The 16,860-nt window shown below is 44.3% G+C and overlaps 1 protein-coding gene across 3 annotated transcripts in view; it reads right to left on the bottom strand.

Annotated features, from left to right (window-relative positions):
- Window positions 1-16,616, bottom strand: part of cacna2d2a (calcium channel, voltage-dependent, alpha 2/delta subunit 2a) — a 146,883-nt gene extending 130,267 nt beyond the window's left edge. For all 3 annotated transcript variants that reach the window (XM_056436377.1, XM_056436376.1, XM_056436375.1), the window contains exons 1-2: window positions 16,241-16,616; window positions 10,658-10,739 (exon numbers count right to left, since the gene is read on the bottom strand). In XM_056436377.1, the coding sequence (XP_056292352.1) occupies window positions 10,658-10,739; window positions 16,241-16,356 (198 nt within the window). In that variant the 5' untranslated portion in view covers window positions 16,357-16,616. The remainder of the gene's footprint in view (window positions 1-10,657; window positions 10,740-16,240) is intronic.
- Between the last annotated feature and the right edge of the window lie 244 nt (window positions 16,617-16,860).

The raw sequence follows: 16,860 nt of genomic DNA on the forward strand, positions 1-16,860 counted from the left end.
CACACGTCATGCGCTCTTTCTGATACTGTACATCAAACAGAAGCCGACTGAAAGTTACACAAGGATGCACACACACTGTGAAAATAATAGCATTTGGAGACGGAGACAAGGAGAAAAGATTTGCAGCGTAGGCAAAACAAAGCATTTTCCTCTGACAGGGCTGAAGTGTTAGCAGACCTCGAATCTATTTTGAGACAGGGCTATCTTGCCTTCCTTTAAACATGTGCAAAATACCAATCGCATGAATGCATCTGCTTTTTGTTTTTCCTAAATTCATCAAGCAACAGTTAGTTTGACAAATACAACACCAAAAAGTACCACAGGGAATATCTGCGATATTCAGAAACTCTAACCCTCTCTGTTTCTTCTGTGCTCAGTTCAGTTCAAATCAGAATTTAATAGATTTATATTTTGGAGGTTTTGCAATGGTTCAATACCCCAAAAATGTTTGTGTAAAATGTAAATATAAAATATCTGCAGTGATTGCGGTAACCCATCAATACAAATAAATATATAATAACTCGAGGAAGGACACCAACACTATATCATCTGGTTCTAGTTTTTCTAAACTGTCACATTTTTACTGCAAAGCTGTTTCAAGTCATTCTTTCTAACACCAACCCTGGGATATCTACATGCAGGGCTGCAATCTGCAGATATATGTATTTTCATTCATTCAAGCACCGCCCACCAATACCAGGACATCAAGCCGGGTAGCTGAGGAATCCTTGTAACCTTCTCAAGTGTCAGAAATCCAATAAAAAGGCAGAAAAATAAATAGTGTGCATTTATGTGGCCTTCTGTTCTCCTGTCAGCTCAGGGGAGTGTGAGACTGGGAGGAGCGGTGGTGACCAGCTCTCACCCTGCTTAACGTTCAGTCTGCTACTGGTTTTATGTGTCTTTAATGTCCACAGTTATGTTGTTGTGTGTTTTATTTAATTTGGGGGGGGGGGGGGGTAAATACACAGTAAATGCTATACTAAACAGAGAAATGTGAGTTACACAAGGGTTCCACACACAATTTAAAAGTGTTTTTCTAACAGACGATGTCTGAGCTTTCATGACACTGATGGCTAACCCCGGTGACCTCCTTTTCTGATAATGGCAGATGCAATGTCTGAATTGGAATGAAGCCAGGTTTAAAAATGGAACAGAACACACACGAGGACACACAAATGAATAGATAGATAGAAAAGGCTGCACTATCTATTTGTGATTATCATGTATCACAATAGAGCTAGTAATTGAACTGCAAGGTGCTTTTTGTGTGCCCATGAAAAAATAAAACAGCTCACGCATTCATTTGAAAGTGGTGGAGGTGTCGAAGCAGAAGGCTGAACAAAAAGTGACGTCATCTGGGAAGGAGCCAATCAAATACATGCAAGTGCACTTTCCTTGTTGGTGACTTTGTGACATGAATGACATATTTCCACGGTTTACCTCACAATCAGAGAAATGGGTATTTTTCCAGAGCTGTGAAATCCTTTATCATAATATTCTATTCAGTCAATGTTTTGACATCTAATAAGCCTTCAGATGCATCATTGTATTACTCAAACTGGACTTCCTGGATGGCATTTCTCATTGTTTGCCCAGTACCTGAAGCAAGCCGCCCACACGGAAGCAACTCCTTGTGTTGTTCTGACACAGAGCTGTTTGGGGTCAGCACGCCAACCCAGCACTGAGTATCGAAGGTTGGCATCAAATGTTTTGTCAGATTCATGGTTTTATTTACTTATTCATTGACCAGATATAGTTCTGAATAGAAATCAAAATGTTGCCAGCGTTAGATTATTTTAATTGAAGCAATGTTTTGTACAGCTGCTTGTACTATTAGACAAAATGTAACATTTGAGATATTTTACTAATTTTGTTGAATCAAAGTGAGGTTTCAAAAAAGGATCTTTTTCCCCCTCAAAACCGTACCAAGCTCGAACCATAAATGTATATTCAAAGGGTCAATAATTGCACAATTTGACCAATGTTATAATTGGTGTGTTTAGTTTAAGTTCTGCTTCAAAGGGGTTATTTATCAAGTGCTAGCAGTGCACATTGCCATAATTGTAAAGCATATTTTTAGAAGAAGAAAAAAAAAGATATAAAAAAATATATATATATATATATATTTATATATGTGCTGGTGGTGTAGTAATTACTTATTTGTTGACGTTAACATAAAGACCTCAATAAGAGTAAACCGAGGTACGTATTGACGCATGCTCCACAATGACTGAGGGATACTTAAGACGAGCCAGCAGGAGAGAAGAAAACCAGAGAGTAAACTATCTATCCTGCAGAAATAGCCTGTGATGTTTCACACAGCCAGATAACAAGCTGCTGTTGTGTAATGTCCATGCCAGAAGATGGAGGGGAGCTGAGAGGGGAGCTCTTTCTCTCTCTCCTTTAAAGGGAACTTGTCAGGGTGGGAGGAGGGACCTTCAACTCTCCCTGTAAACTATCTACAGGCAAACGGTGCTATTAAATCAAGAAACAAATGGCACTCATCAGCCCCCAATCATCGTCCACTGATTGATCGACGCACTGGGGAGGGGGGGGGGGGGTGCTACTTCAGCCCTAAAAAAGTGTTTGTGCATGTGTGTGTGGGGGGGGGGGGGGGGGGGTTGGGGGGGTGATGTCTAGTAGCGCTGGGCATTGAGAGATTATTGCAGAAATGTTGTAGTCAGCGATAGTGAGCAAATCCACTATTGCACTTTAAAGAGATGTTTGCTAGAGCCGGCTGTCTTCTTTTTCTAGAAAGCAGGAGGGATGTTTGTAGTAGACATTTGGAAATGTGTTCAGCCTGCATGCAACATCTCCCTCAAGTCATAAAAACATACCTTTGCAGATCAGTTTGAACAAGAGGCTTCATTTATGTTGACGTAAGAAGAAAAAGAAAAAGAAAAAAAGACTTCCCGAGCGTGCACATACACACACAATCACACACAACCATGAGCATGCACACACACACACTGGAAGTACTCGAGGCAAAAAAGTCTGTGTTGAACGGAGATAAACCTGCAGCCAGCATGAGGTTAGCGGGCCGACGGATGTAGCGTTTGACCAATCTGTCCTCAAGTGGAATGGCCTTGGAAACCGCTGTATGCCCTGGTGTATATTTGGATGGCTTTTCTACCATCAACCGTGACCAATTATCTTCAACGGTTTCTACTTCTAACACATCTACCTGTCTCTTGGACCCCATCCCGACGAGGCTGCTTAAAGACGTTTTGCCTTTAATTGGCAGCTCTCTATTAGATATTATCAATCTGTCCCTACTAACAGGCCACGTACCACACTCCTTCAAAGTGGCTGTCATTAAACCTCTCTTGAAGAAGCCCACTCTGGATCCAGAGGTGTTGGCTAACTACAGACCGATCTCTAACCTCCCCTTCCTCTCCAAGATCCTTGAGAAAGTGGTCGCAAATCAGTTGTGTGACTTTCTACATCATAATTATTTATTTGAGGAGTTTCAGTCAGGATTTAGAAAACACCACAGCACCGGTGAAAATTACAAATGACCTCTTAATGGCAGCAGATGAAGGACTCATCTCTGTACTGGTCTTGTTAGACCTTAGTGCTGCATTCGACACCATTGACCATGACATCCTATTACAGAGACTGGAGCAGTCGATTGGCATTTCAGGCACGGCACTAAGTTGGTTTAAATCCTATTTATCAGATCGATCTCAGTTTGTATTTGTAAACGATGATGCCTCGATAAGCACCAACGTTAGTCACGGAGTTCCACAAGGTTCTGTGCTTGGACCAATTTTATTTACCTTATACATGCTGCCTTTGGGCAATATTATCAGGAAACACTCCATAAACTTTCATTGCTATGCAGATGATACTCAACTATATCTATCGATAAAACCAGAGGAAACCAACCAACTAAGTAAAATTCAAGCATGTCTTAAAGACATAAAAACATGGATGACCTGCAACTTCTTGATGTTAAACTCAGACAAAACCGAAGTAATTTTACTCGGCCCTGAGCACCTCAGAGATCAATTATCTGGTGATGTGGTTTCTGTAGACGGCATTGCCCTAGCATCCAACACCACTGTAAAGAATCTTGGCGTTATCTTTGATCGGGACTTGTCCTTTAACTCCCACATAAAGCAAATCTCAAGGACTGCATTCTTTCATCTACGTAATATTTCAAAATCAGGCACATCTTGTCTCAAAAGATGCAGAAAAATTGGTTCACGTTCGTTACTTCCGAGACTGGATTACTGCAACTCCTTATTATCAGGCTGCTCTAATAAGTCTCTTAGGTCCCTCCAGTTGATCCAGAATGCTGCAGCTCGTATTCTCACTAAAACTAAGAAAAGAGATCACATCACTCCTGCACTAGCTGCTCTGCACTGGCTCCCAGTAAAATCAAGAATCACTTTTAAAATTCTTCTCTTAACGTACAAAGCCTTGATTGGTGATGCACCATCATATCTTAAGGAGCTTGTAGTACCATATTGCCCCACTAGAGAGCTGCGCTCACTAAATGCGGGACTACTTGTAGTTCCTAGAGTCTTAAAAAGTAGAATGGGAGCCAGAGCCTTTCGTTATCAAGCTCCTCTTTTATGGAACCAGCTTCCAATTTCAGTCCGGGAGGCAGACACAGTCACCTCGTTTAAGAGTAGACTTAAGACTTTCCTCTTCGACAGAGCTTATAGTTAGGGCTGAATCAGGTTCACCAGGTCCAGCCCCTGTCACGGGGAGTGTAACAGGGTAAGGCTCAGGCGCAGACAGACAGGCTGGACAAAATATAAGTAACAAAAAGGCGCTCTTTAATGAGGCAAAACAGTTGAAAAATAAACAAGGTCCAAAAGGGGCAGGCAGAGGATCATTGGTCAGGGCAGGCAGGGTCGGATCGGCCAGGGCAGGCAGGCAAGCAGGATCGAAGCAGGCAGGATCAGGAACACAGACAGGACGACGGGAAAAGGACACGGAACAAGAGACGCGGAACCGGGTGTTACAGTACCCCCTTCTTAAGGGACGGATACCAGACGTCCCAAAGGATCAACAAGGGTGGGTGGAGGGGAGCCGGCGGAGGGACCATGGGCATGGCAGAAGCAGTCCGGGGGGTGGGCCGGCGGGCGATCACCAGGCGAAAGGCGCGCCAGAGGGCGGGCCGGAGTACCGGGATGGGTAGCTGGGGTACCGGGCACAGGAGAGGCCGGGGTCTGGAGCCAGCTGGGATGGTGACGGGACACTGGGAACTGGAGCAGGATGAGATGGCAACGGGACACTGGGAACCGGAAGCGGGCAAGGGGGGGACGGCGACGGGACAGTCTAGAGTGGGACGGGGGAAACGGCCGGGACAGCAGTGGAACACGAGGAGCCGGGACACAGGGAACTACCACCGGGCGGGAAGGGGACGGAATAGGAACAGGAGGGACGAGAGCCGGCCGGGGCAAAGACGGGGCACAGGGAACTGGGGCCGGCCGGGACGGAGACGGGGCAAGAGGAACTGGGACCGGCCGGGACAGAGATGGGAGAGGGGGAACTAGTGCCGACTGGGAAAGGGCATGGGGAGGTCGGATCGGCCGGGACTGAGACGGGGCAGGAGGAAATGGGACCGGCCGGGACGGAGACGGGGCATGGAGAGGTCGGATCGGCCGGGACTGCAGCACGGCCGAGGCGACAGCGGGAACCGGCGGGGGCTGCGGCACCGAGGCGGCAGCGGGAGCCGGCGGGGGCTGCGGCACCGAGGCGGCAGCGGGAACCGGTGGCGACTGCGGCACCGAGGCGGCAGCGGGAACCGGCGGGGGCTGCGGCACCGAGGCGGCAGCGGGAGCCGGCGGGACACAGGGAATGCCGGACAGGAATGCCGGCGGCTGCCAGGGGGCAGTGGAGAACGGCCGGGGCTCCGACAGGCACGGCGAGGGCTGCTGGGGCTTGGGCTGGTAGCCAGACAGGGCTGGCGGCGCCGACCCATCAGGCGACCGGGAACCGCAGCCGGCCCGACCCGGCTCGCTTGAGAGTTGCAGATCCCTCAGCTGTACGGTCAAAGAACTCTGTTGGTCGTGGAGCTGCTTGTACTTTCCAGAGATTAACCGCTCAATTCTTAAAAGACGCTCCTCTTGCGTCTGGAGAGCTGAGCGCACACTGTCCTCTGCTGAGCCAATCATGGTCCGATTGTTCTGTCACGGGGAGTGTAACAGGGTGAGGCTCAGGCGCAGAGAGACAGAATGGACAAAATATAAGTCACAAAAAGGCGCTCTTTAATGAGGCAAAACAGTTGAAAAATAAACAAGGTCCAAAAGGGGCAGGCAGAGGATCATCGGTCAGGGCAGGCAGGGTCGGATCGGCCAGGGCAGGCAGGCAAGCAGGGTCGAAGCAGGCAGGATCAGGAACACAGACAGGACGACGGGAAAAGGACACGGAACAAGAGACGCGGAACCGGGTGTTACAGCCCCTTGATATGCTGCTATAGGCTTATAGCTGCCGGGGGACGTTTTAGGATGCACTGAGCACCTATCTCCTCTTTTCTCTCCTTAGGGATGAATTTTCATCTCTCAATCACACGTTACTAACTCTGCTTTCTCCCCGGAGTCCTTGTGACTTCACGTCTCATGGGGTCATCGGACCCTATGAGACAACATAGATCCTATCTGCCTGATGGATCATCGAGGTCTGGGTCGTGGAATTCCTGCTACTGACTACGCCACTATCCTGTTGAGACTCCGCCCACTGTTGAGACTCCGCCCACTCCTCCTCCCCACCGCCATCTGCCTGATGGATCGTGGAGGTCTCCATCGTGGAATATGCCTACTATGAACTATTCATACACTCTGTCATATTCATTGAATGTATTTTAACTCTAAATCTGTCCTTCTGTACACATTACATCTATTGCATCTGTCCATCCTGCAGGCAAAAAAACATACTTGGTCCAGTAAAAAGATTTAAGCTCATGTGAAAACTGGATGAATACCACATTCCTTAATTGGCATTCTGTCTCTCCACCCTGCTTCTACATGTGGGTCTATTGATCGGGATGTGGGTCGTCTCAGGTTTCCAGTAATCAAGGGCAGCAAACAGCGGAGGAGAGGGCTGCGTGGAGGTGTGGCAGACTGACAGCGTGCAGAGTTGTAACGTGTCAGGTGGAACCGAGGGATTCAGGAGCAGTCATGTGCACCGTGCTAAATTATTCATGCCGATTAGACTCTTCTTATTGAAATGAATTTGAGAGTTCAACACATGTTGCATGGCATCGCCATTAAAGATGCTTTCTTAATTGAAGCTGTGACTCTGTGTGTGCGCTTTTTGCAAATTTGGAAGTAGAAAGTAACTAAGTACATTTACTCAAGTAGGCTACTGTACAGGAGTTCGTTGAATATTTTCTGAAACGTAATAATAATACTGCTCCACTACGCTTCAGAGGAAAATATTTTACTCACAAATACAATACATGCCATACTTTTGGGATGATGGTTAAAAAAGCAGCATCTAATTTGCGGCTCCCTGTCTTGTTTCCGATGCTTTTATTTAAAGAATTATTCATGGACCAAAGAGGTCAACTAATTTAATGTCTTATAAAAGAGCAAAGACTGAAAACACAATTAGTGCAGAAATGTTTTTCTTATCACACTAATCATCACTCAACCCTTTACATTAATCTGCTGGGGGCCTGAGCCCGAGGTAGGGAACCATTAGACTAACTACCCATCTATATAAAGGTGAATAGTTAAAACTAGCTCCACTTTCACCAGCTGCAAAGAAAAAATGCTACTTATGTGGCATTCTAATTATGTAATTACAATGATGTATCAGACAAAGTTTGTTTTATTTATGATGTACATTAAGCTGATAATACTTTTGTACACGAGCAAGACATCATAGATCTGCTACTTCTAAATATTTGTTCACTCAGCATATCTCTCTGATTATAGTGATCTTGCAGCTAGCACAGTGAACATGTGTGCACAGGTGTCTAAATATGAACCAAATCATATTACCTCCGATAAACCATCAAATTGCTGTAATGACAGCACGTGGGTGTCGGCGCTCACGCTCATGTGTGCCTATTTAAACTGTTCTGAAAAAGCCAGAGGATAGGGAAACAATGCCATTGTCCATCACCACATACTGTATGTAACACATCAAACACAGCAGCACACAGGATAATGAGGATAAAGACTATAAACAGCATCCGTCTGCTCACATTAAAATGTACCAATTCCTGTCCCTCTTCTCTATCATTTCATCCATCTTAAGTAGTTTGACTCTAAATATACACACAAAACCGCCTGAACATCCATCTCAATTGTCAAGCCATTCTTCATCCTTTTTCTCTCAAAAAACCCCTCCTCCGCTCTAAAAGCCGCCCACTCCCCTTGTCTATCTGGGCTCCACACTCTCCCACTCCAAACTTCCAACTCCTCTGATACATCACTCACCCTCTATCTTCCTTTCACTCCCCCAGAGAGGAGTAACATCTTAACCAACCCTGGGCCGACGTATGACATGGGATTTTAAACATTTAAATAGCTTCCGTTTTATGTATTTTTGGAGATACTTAAAACTTTCAGGATGCAAAAAACAAAAAACACGTCAAAACATTGTACATTTCGGTGTTTCTTCCTCAAGTGGAAAGATTCTTAAAGACATGCAGCTATTTTTGTGCTGCCCTGTCTTGGCCTTTCTGTCTCTTTCACCCGCTACCTTGCTTGTCGGAAAAAATAACATCTCAACCGAGAGGAACTGAACAAGACCACATTATATTCAACGTACTTCCTTGTCTCTTTCCATGTAAGACAAACTCGAAAATAATTTGCACACACATTGCACACATTTTTTTTGTCTGTGAAAATAAACTACGCATGAAGAGGAAGGGGGCGCAGAGGGAGGCAATCTTGTTACCAGCCGGCATAGCCCTGGGAAGATTTCTATCAGACACACGTATAGAGAGATGCATCCATTTAGAAAATGGCTTTTCTAGGCATGCTGGGCCATTTAGCACACCCTGTGACGACTCCTGTTTGGGGCCATGATAAATGTTCCTTTACACCCGCTCTGTGCACACTGTCAGACCTGCACGCACACACACACACAGCCATATGGGCTTCCTACACAAGACATAACTTGAATGGACTTCATATTTTTAGAGGGACTGGTTTCACTAGGTTCGGCCCACAGAGGAAACTTCAGCAACATGTACTGAACTCTATAAGTTTGAGTCCACAGAACAGAAAGCACTTAACGTCACGTCAACATCACATCTCAGCACCGGGTCTCCTTACGTTCAGGAGCGTTTAGCCATGTCCAAGCTTCACAACAAGCAGTCAAGAGACACAATAACACATTGAACCAAACATATCTCTCTAAATATCATAGTGCTGAAACAATTACTCAACTAATCGATGAGGTGACTGACACTGTTCCAGTTGCTCTTCTGAGAGGATTTGCTACTTTTCTTTGTCTTATTGGATTGGAAGTCGATATCTTTTGGTTTTGGACTGTCAAAACAAGCATTCTGATGATGGACATTTTTCCCTATTTTTTAAAAACATTTTATAGACTAAATGATAAATCAGCTAATCAGAAAAAGAAACAGCAGGGGTAGGAAGCTGGGGAAAACACTTATATAATCATGAATTATCAGTTGAGAACATGTTCCGTCATCTTAGGTTCTTAAAACTCTTTCAGAAACCCTAAAAAACAAGTATTTTGACCAAGATTGATCTTAATAGTAATGATGACATTTTGATAAAATCACAAAGCAACAATATGCCTTCACCTTTAAACCACGTGTCATTAGTTTAGAAGTTCACATCGGTTAGTAGTAATACTGTCAACCTTTTTGTACAAACTGGGAAATACAAATATTTTGATGGGTACACATTCTCTGCTGTGTGTGGTTTAAACTGGTGAGTGCTAAAAGTCAAGCTCTCTCTATCATGTCGTCTGAGTGTCTGATATCCACGACTGGTCACTAACCTTTACAGCAGCACCATCAGTCAACTCACTTTCTCCTCTCTGGGATCCATCATTGTCGTCACCACACCAACAGCCATCCCACTAACCACTGTTACTGCTAGCACTAAAGCCGCCACAGGCATGGTACCGGCTGGATGAATCACACTCACGCATACAGCAATAATTAAGCATTTATCTCAGGGTGCATTATAGACCCTGGAAGCACGGTGAACATGCGCACATGGCAGAAATATGATGAAACAGTGTCAATCACACTCTGTTCAACCATCTGCTCTACAACGAGACGGACACGTGTTACACACTGCCTACCAGCACCATATTCTGCTAGATGTGCCATTAGGTGCGAGAACTTTAAAAGTGTATGTTTCTTAAAAATAGTTGAGACGATTTGTTATGTGATCAAAAGCATTGTACTTGTTTTCCATCATATCTTGAGTGTAAAATGTAGATTAAGAAAGATCAATCCAGAAGTATCAAGAGTGATATCTGATTTTCAAAGAATAATTCCCAAAAGATAATTACAGTGGGAAAAAAAGTACAATCTAAGTCAAACTCAAATAGAGTTAATACTAAATTCAAATGTCTTTTTATTCTGAAATGTGGTCATACAAACATTGCCACGAAGACCCACATGCACAAAAGAAGAAGCGTACAACCTCGCCCAGTGAAATCTTTTCCGATTATCAATGCACAAAATAAAGTGACGTCAACTTACCGATCTCATCTGCTGAGTTCCGGTGACTTGCTGCAGAACCGTCTCCAGCTCCTTCTCGATGCGTCCTGCCCAGTGAATCATTCTGTAGTGGGGGGCAGGGGGGAAATTTAAACACATTTTCAATCTGCATCACTTCACATTATCACCTGAGCATGTCATCATCATTCATTTCTCTTGTGATTGGAGGAGAGTGAGTGCGTTAGTAAGACTGTGTCCCTCCCGGCCTTTATGTATCTCTCTTTCTGTTGTCAAGCTGCCAGTTCCTCCCCTCTTCATGAATCCATATCTGGACCTCTCCTCATGTCTGGGTTAATCAGCAGCAGCTTCCATCTTGCATATAACTGGTCGGCCCTGGCAGGACTTGTAGCGAACGTGCCTGTCTTGGCTCGGCTTGGATCAGTGGCTCTGCAATAAAACTGCTCAGGTCTGACAGATATGCACCCTAAGCAGGAGCTGATCTCTGTTAGACAGAGCCAAATTTGGAATTAAGAGATCAAACAGCTCGAGCTCATCACTGTATATCTCCCAGCAAGCAACAAATGACTTAATGGATCAAGATTTTCACTAGATTATTTTAAAGCAGCAGCGGGGGCTAACCTACCAACCTCTATTCAAGCTGAACACTCCACAAGTATGGCCAACAAGAAATGCTCACTCCAAAACCCCCCCACCCAAAAAAACCATTATGAAAGCTCATCTTTCAGCAATCAGATAAATACATGCTGGTATGTGTTTGCGAGCCAACCACTGACTCTATGCCAACCTTCCCCTTCCATCAGTCTGCAGATAGCTAATCACAAGCATCAACAACACAACATAGTCGTTTGTCTTTTAATATGATGACTAAAACAAAAGTCATCTTTAAATGTCAGATTTAGTCAGAAGACAAGAGGGAAGACAGGTTTATTTGATTGCACAAATCTGCCATTGACAGCGCTCGGCATTGTCACATAGCCAGAGCGGGCCTCATCTAGAGGCAGAGCAAACACGCCCGCCGCACTGGCTGTGTTTACCGGGGACAAGATGACGAGCAAGCAAGAGGGCCTCCGAAAGGACGGAGCGGAGCGGGACCGCTGGGGAGAGGCCGCTGACGATGAAAAGGTCACCTCGATATGAAATGAAAACAGGCTTACAGTGAGAGCGGAGCCGAGGAGGACCCAGTGATACTAACACTGAGGGACAATACTTCAGCCCAAAGCCACACAGGCTTCTCACATAACTTCATTAGGCTACACACACACACACACACACACACGCCCTGTGTAAATATATTTATTTATATATATACACAAAATGACATGCAGTAAAAGGGTCTTATTTCTTATATTTTAAATATATGCATAACAAAGAGCTGGGCAAGTTACGTAAAGTGTATATTTGATTGTACTAAATTGGGTATTACTGTTTTCAAGCCATTTGTAATTTAAACTAATGGATGATATTGTGTAGAATGTGGACTAGATGGCTAAGCAGGTGAAAGGTAAACCCTATTCAGATCCCTCAGCTAGAACTAGGGCTGGGCAATGATTCAATTAAATAATAGTGCCGCAATTCTCATATAAAAAGATATTTGACACAGATGCGTAAATTAGTGACAAGATAAAGTTTTTAGTTACGACAAAGAACTTTGTGTGTTGATGTTGCGAACAAAGGCGGAAGGTAGTGTTTCACCAGATTACTTTTAGAAAATTTCTCATTTTATTGTAGCAGGGTCTGACAGTCTGCTCCTCTCCGTTCTGGTTCTGGTTCTCCCATGCATCCCAACCCTCTAGCGGGCCAAGCAATACGGCCTGGGCCTCCAGGAGCATGGGGAAGCTCTGCTCCTGGCTGGAGGAGGAAACGCTGCCACCAGGAGCAGAGCTCTCCACCTCTGTGCGTCCAAGCAGCAGCAGCGAGGCCGGATATAAATCTGAATTATTGAAGGAACTGTTGTGTTCAAGTTCCTGCAAATTCAGAATAACATCACATAGCAGATGGAATATGTGTCTGATAAGAAATATTATGACTGCTCCTGAAAGTTTAGGTACTGCACCTCACACAAACGCAACACACACACACACACTTGTTATCATATTGTGACAATCAGAGAGGGGGACGAGGCCGTCGGAGGGCCCCGTCCTGTGAGGAGGGGTGGGGAGATGGAGCAGACGAGCGCCAATCCAAGGTCAGGATGACGTGACGAAATGTGGGCGCTTAGAGGGCCGTACTTGGCTTTGGGGAGAGAGATGTTTTGGGCTTCAACCTGTGTTGTTGAGAGAGGACTCCCGCTGTGATTGCAATCGCATGCGAGCTTGTATTTTACGTGGTATCAGTGAATACATTCTCCTGTTGAAAGGGAGAGAACGAGAGAAGGTCATGGGCTGAATTATTCCGTTAGCTCTGCCAGGCATCCAATGTTGATGCACGCTATCACAGCTAAAGGGGTTTCTGATGAAGCTGCAGGATTTCTTCATATTTAGCTGGAATCTGACCTGGTGGCGACAATAACAAGCATTAAGAATAACTATCTAGAAATAGCTAATCTTTTAGCTGATAGTCCTGTTTACTTATAGGTTGTTTAGAGGCTTTGGTATTGTATTGAGACTGTTTTGTAATCAGTTCAAAGTTCCTCATAATAAATGGGTTGAATATGAGTTAAACATTTCACGAACACGTGAGTACATAATATCATTAAAGATAATAAGGAGTGATAGTGACTGCAACAGAGATGTTGCCCATGTTGCCAACCTCAGTCAAACACAATCAAGGAAATTGAAAGTGTGTCAGCCACACATTAGCCTTGTCACTCCTTTCTTTCTTTTTTTGTATCTATTTCATTACGTTGAATACATCAAGTCTAATCAAAAAAAATCACTTAAATATGCAAACTGCTAGATAGGATATAAGTGACACGCAGCAAAAAGGCGACAATGGAGCCTGAACACAACTGACCTGCATTAAGCGAGATCACATACATGTGTTATTTAAAGGAACTTTTGTAAAGTGCTGTATGATAACTTTATAATGATGTTGTCTAAATTAAAAGAGAACAATAGATTACAGTCCAAAATGTATAGAACCTTCAATTCAGTAACAACTAGAGATATAAGGAGATGCTTGTTTGGTAAATCATATGCACTATTGAGGCTTAATCTTCAATGAATGATTGGAGCCGCTCTGTGTTGACAAAGCTGGGATCTCTCTTAAAAACAGAGACGTTTTTACGACATGAAAGCAGACTGATGCTATCTGGCTCTTTGGAGTCTGATGTAGTATAACATCTTTGCTATTTGGTGCCTGTGTTTTTGCTATTTGATGTGTATTATGATTTATGTTAGTAACAAAATTATGGGAAAATGTTATGAAATGAGTTTGGATGGACGACCTGTGTGTCAGCCACACACCGTCACCATTCGTTCTGCTGCAATGGATCTTGGTCCTTCCAAGTGCAATGCCGAAATATTTTTCAGAGCAATAGATGGACAGTTTAAAATGTGTGGAAAAAACTAAATGTGGTAGAAATTTGATCTGAGTTTAATAGAAACTCAGCTAAGCGATGATATTTTACAGTCCTGAAGAAGATTGTACATTAAGATTATAGTTATTGAAACAGGTTTCCGCATGCACATAATAGAATGCAGAAATAATTTCCCCCATGAAGACACTTTCGAACTCAACCCACACATGCACACACACACACACACACACACACACACACACAATACTATTAACATAAAACTGCAAGAAATTAGGCAATGCGTTTAGATGGCAACATGTAATGTAAATGTCCTAAACTATAGACCTTAAACACACACTTGCTCCCACTGGTCTGTGTGTGTGTGTGTGGGGGGGGGGGGGGGGGGGCGTGTGTGTGTGTCAGGCCTGAACACCTGATGGACGGCATCACCTGCTCCCTATACACTTCAACTAGATAACTGTCAACTAGCACATCGATGCGGGTGACACAATACCTAGTTTTTAAAACCCAAGTGATGCCTGAAAAAAATCCAGGTTGCATAAATTACCAGAACTATAATATTTCTCTTAACTAATGAGATTCACATTGTTATATTACAATGGGGACTGTATTCTAGAATAGGTCTAACAAATAATCAATGTACTTTGAAAAAACATAAGCTGTATTTGCAGGGGAAAGTAGAGGAGATATTACCATAAGATTATAAACAATGCATTTTATAAATTAATTGCAGGAATGAATGTGTTCACCGAACCATCAACATCACTTTTCTTTATGGTCCTCAAGCGATTGAATCAATGATGCAGCTAATTGTTCTTAAATGTCAATCAACAATATGCCTAATATAAGATTAGTGATTTTCCTTTGAAAGTCACCTTGGCCATCAGGAATAACAAAGAGATCCCCCAGTGGATGAATCAGGGAGGAATCAGTGAGATTCTCCATTTCTGAACCTGACTAATCCTCCTCACGAGGCGACATCATGCTCCCATCAGATCAGCACGTCATCGGGTAAATACTTGAGTGGGGAACTATTGCACTGGCTTCAGTGGGTTTAATACCACCACATCTGACAATGTAATATCAAACTAAGTCACATTCACTTTGAAAAGAAAAAAGGCTAAATATTGTTTGAATAGTTCGACAACGCAAAGCTGGTAAACGGAAGCGTTACAGGCGTTTTGTTTCAGTCTGCCTGCGTGTGTCACTCAAGGTGAAATGATTACAGTGGTCGCATTTTGGAAACAAATTGCACTTTAAATAGAAATGTGATCGCAAAACAGTTTCCCAACAGGTTGGAGCCTTGAACAAGTCCGACAATAGTTTACACAGCTTGAGCTCTGCTTGCTGTGACTGCATGCGGTCACCTGGATGAACCACCACTGTAATACTGGCCTCAAGTGCATCTCAATTTAAAATACAATTATTTATACAAGATAAACCTCTAGTTTTAAACATAGAATAAATTACGCTACATTGGATCAGAGTATTTACAAGTAGTTTGGGAGTTGTGGGATACACGAGCGGAAGTGCAGGTACTTCTGCTGAAGGTTTAAAGACCTGCTGCTCCTGCGGCATTAACTTATTGGGTTGTCTCTATCCTATAAACACACAAGTGTATATCCTGCTGTGGGATAGAGAGGAATATTGTTGCGCGTGCATCCAGTGGAGGACTTGTATGACTATATAGCCTCGTTGGAGCTCACCCTATATCCAATCCATCATGCGTAAATTGGATATTCTCCCCCATGCAGCGACGGCAAAACAACACATATACTGTTATTACCAGTTTATTTTGATCCCCGTGGATGTTTTATTATATTCTGGCTCGCGTGGCTTATTCGCCAGGGACACCTGTGCACGCTCCACGTAGCCTGCTTCCTTGTTGAAATTGAATAATGCTTACGGTATCAAATGCCACTGCCCACGAAACGACAACACCGGCTTCGTGAGAGCGACATTCATAGCGCGGCATCAGAGACGTCAACTGCGTCTCCTGTGTTCCCACATCAGGGACGGCGGCTCCTCGGTACGCGGCGCTGCATGTGCAGGCTTGGCGGGGGCCACCCGTCCTAGTTCCGCGCTTCGCACCCCGGTGTATCCCCCAAACGGTGCAGGGTACTTACGTGTAGTGCTGGGGGAAGAGGTGGGTCCCGTCCGTCGGCGTGGAGACGCATATGATAAGTACTGTTTGGATGGTGAAGAGGCAGAAGATACCGTACGATGGCGCGCAGATCGCCATTTTCCATTAAATATTGAAGAAACTGGGATAAATAAGAGAAGGACCGGAAGGACAGTCTCGCAGCTGTGTTAAGAATAACCGAGCTCCAGATAAAGTGTGTTGAGGGAGCTGATGGTTGGATAACGCTTCTGCACACTTCAGCCGGCAGTCAAATCTCAATCAGAGAGGCACCGAGGATTGGCAGCTGAAGACACCGCAGATCAGGATCAGGGAGATGCTCTGCCGCCGCTGCTGCTGATGTGCCCGTCTGCCTGTTTGCGCACTCGTTATCCTCCCTCTCCGCCGCCGCACATTTGCTCCTTTTCTCTCCCACTCTCTCCCACTCTCTCCAATGTAACAACCATACAGAGTAAAGCTCGCCACCACAGGAATGTTCCCATTCCGGTTTTCATAATAATAATAACAATAAAAATAAAAGTAGCGTATTTAGGGGAATATATAAGAAACGTGAAAGGAGAGTGTAAATGTGAATTTGTTACCGTTGTATTCTCAATAAAAGAGCCT

The sequence above is a fragment of the Pseudoliparis swirei genome, chromosome 18 (genome assembly GCF_029220125.1).
Source record: "Pseudoliparis swirei isolate HS2019 ecotype Mariana Trench chromosome 18, NWPU_hadal_v1, whole genome shotgun sequence".
NCBI classification, from domain to species: domain Eukaryota; kingdom Metazoa; phylum Chordata; class Actinopteri; order Perciformes; family Liparidae; genus Pseudoliparis; species Pseudoliparis swirei.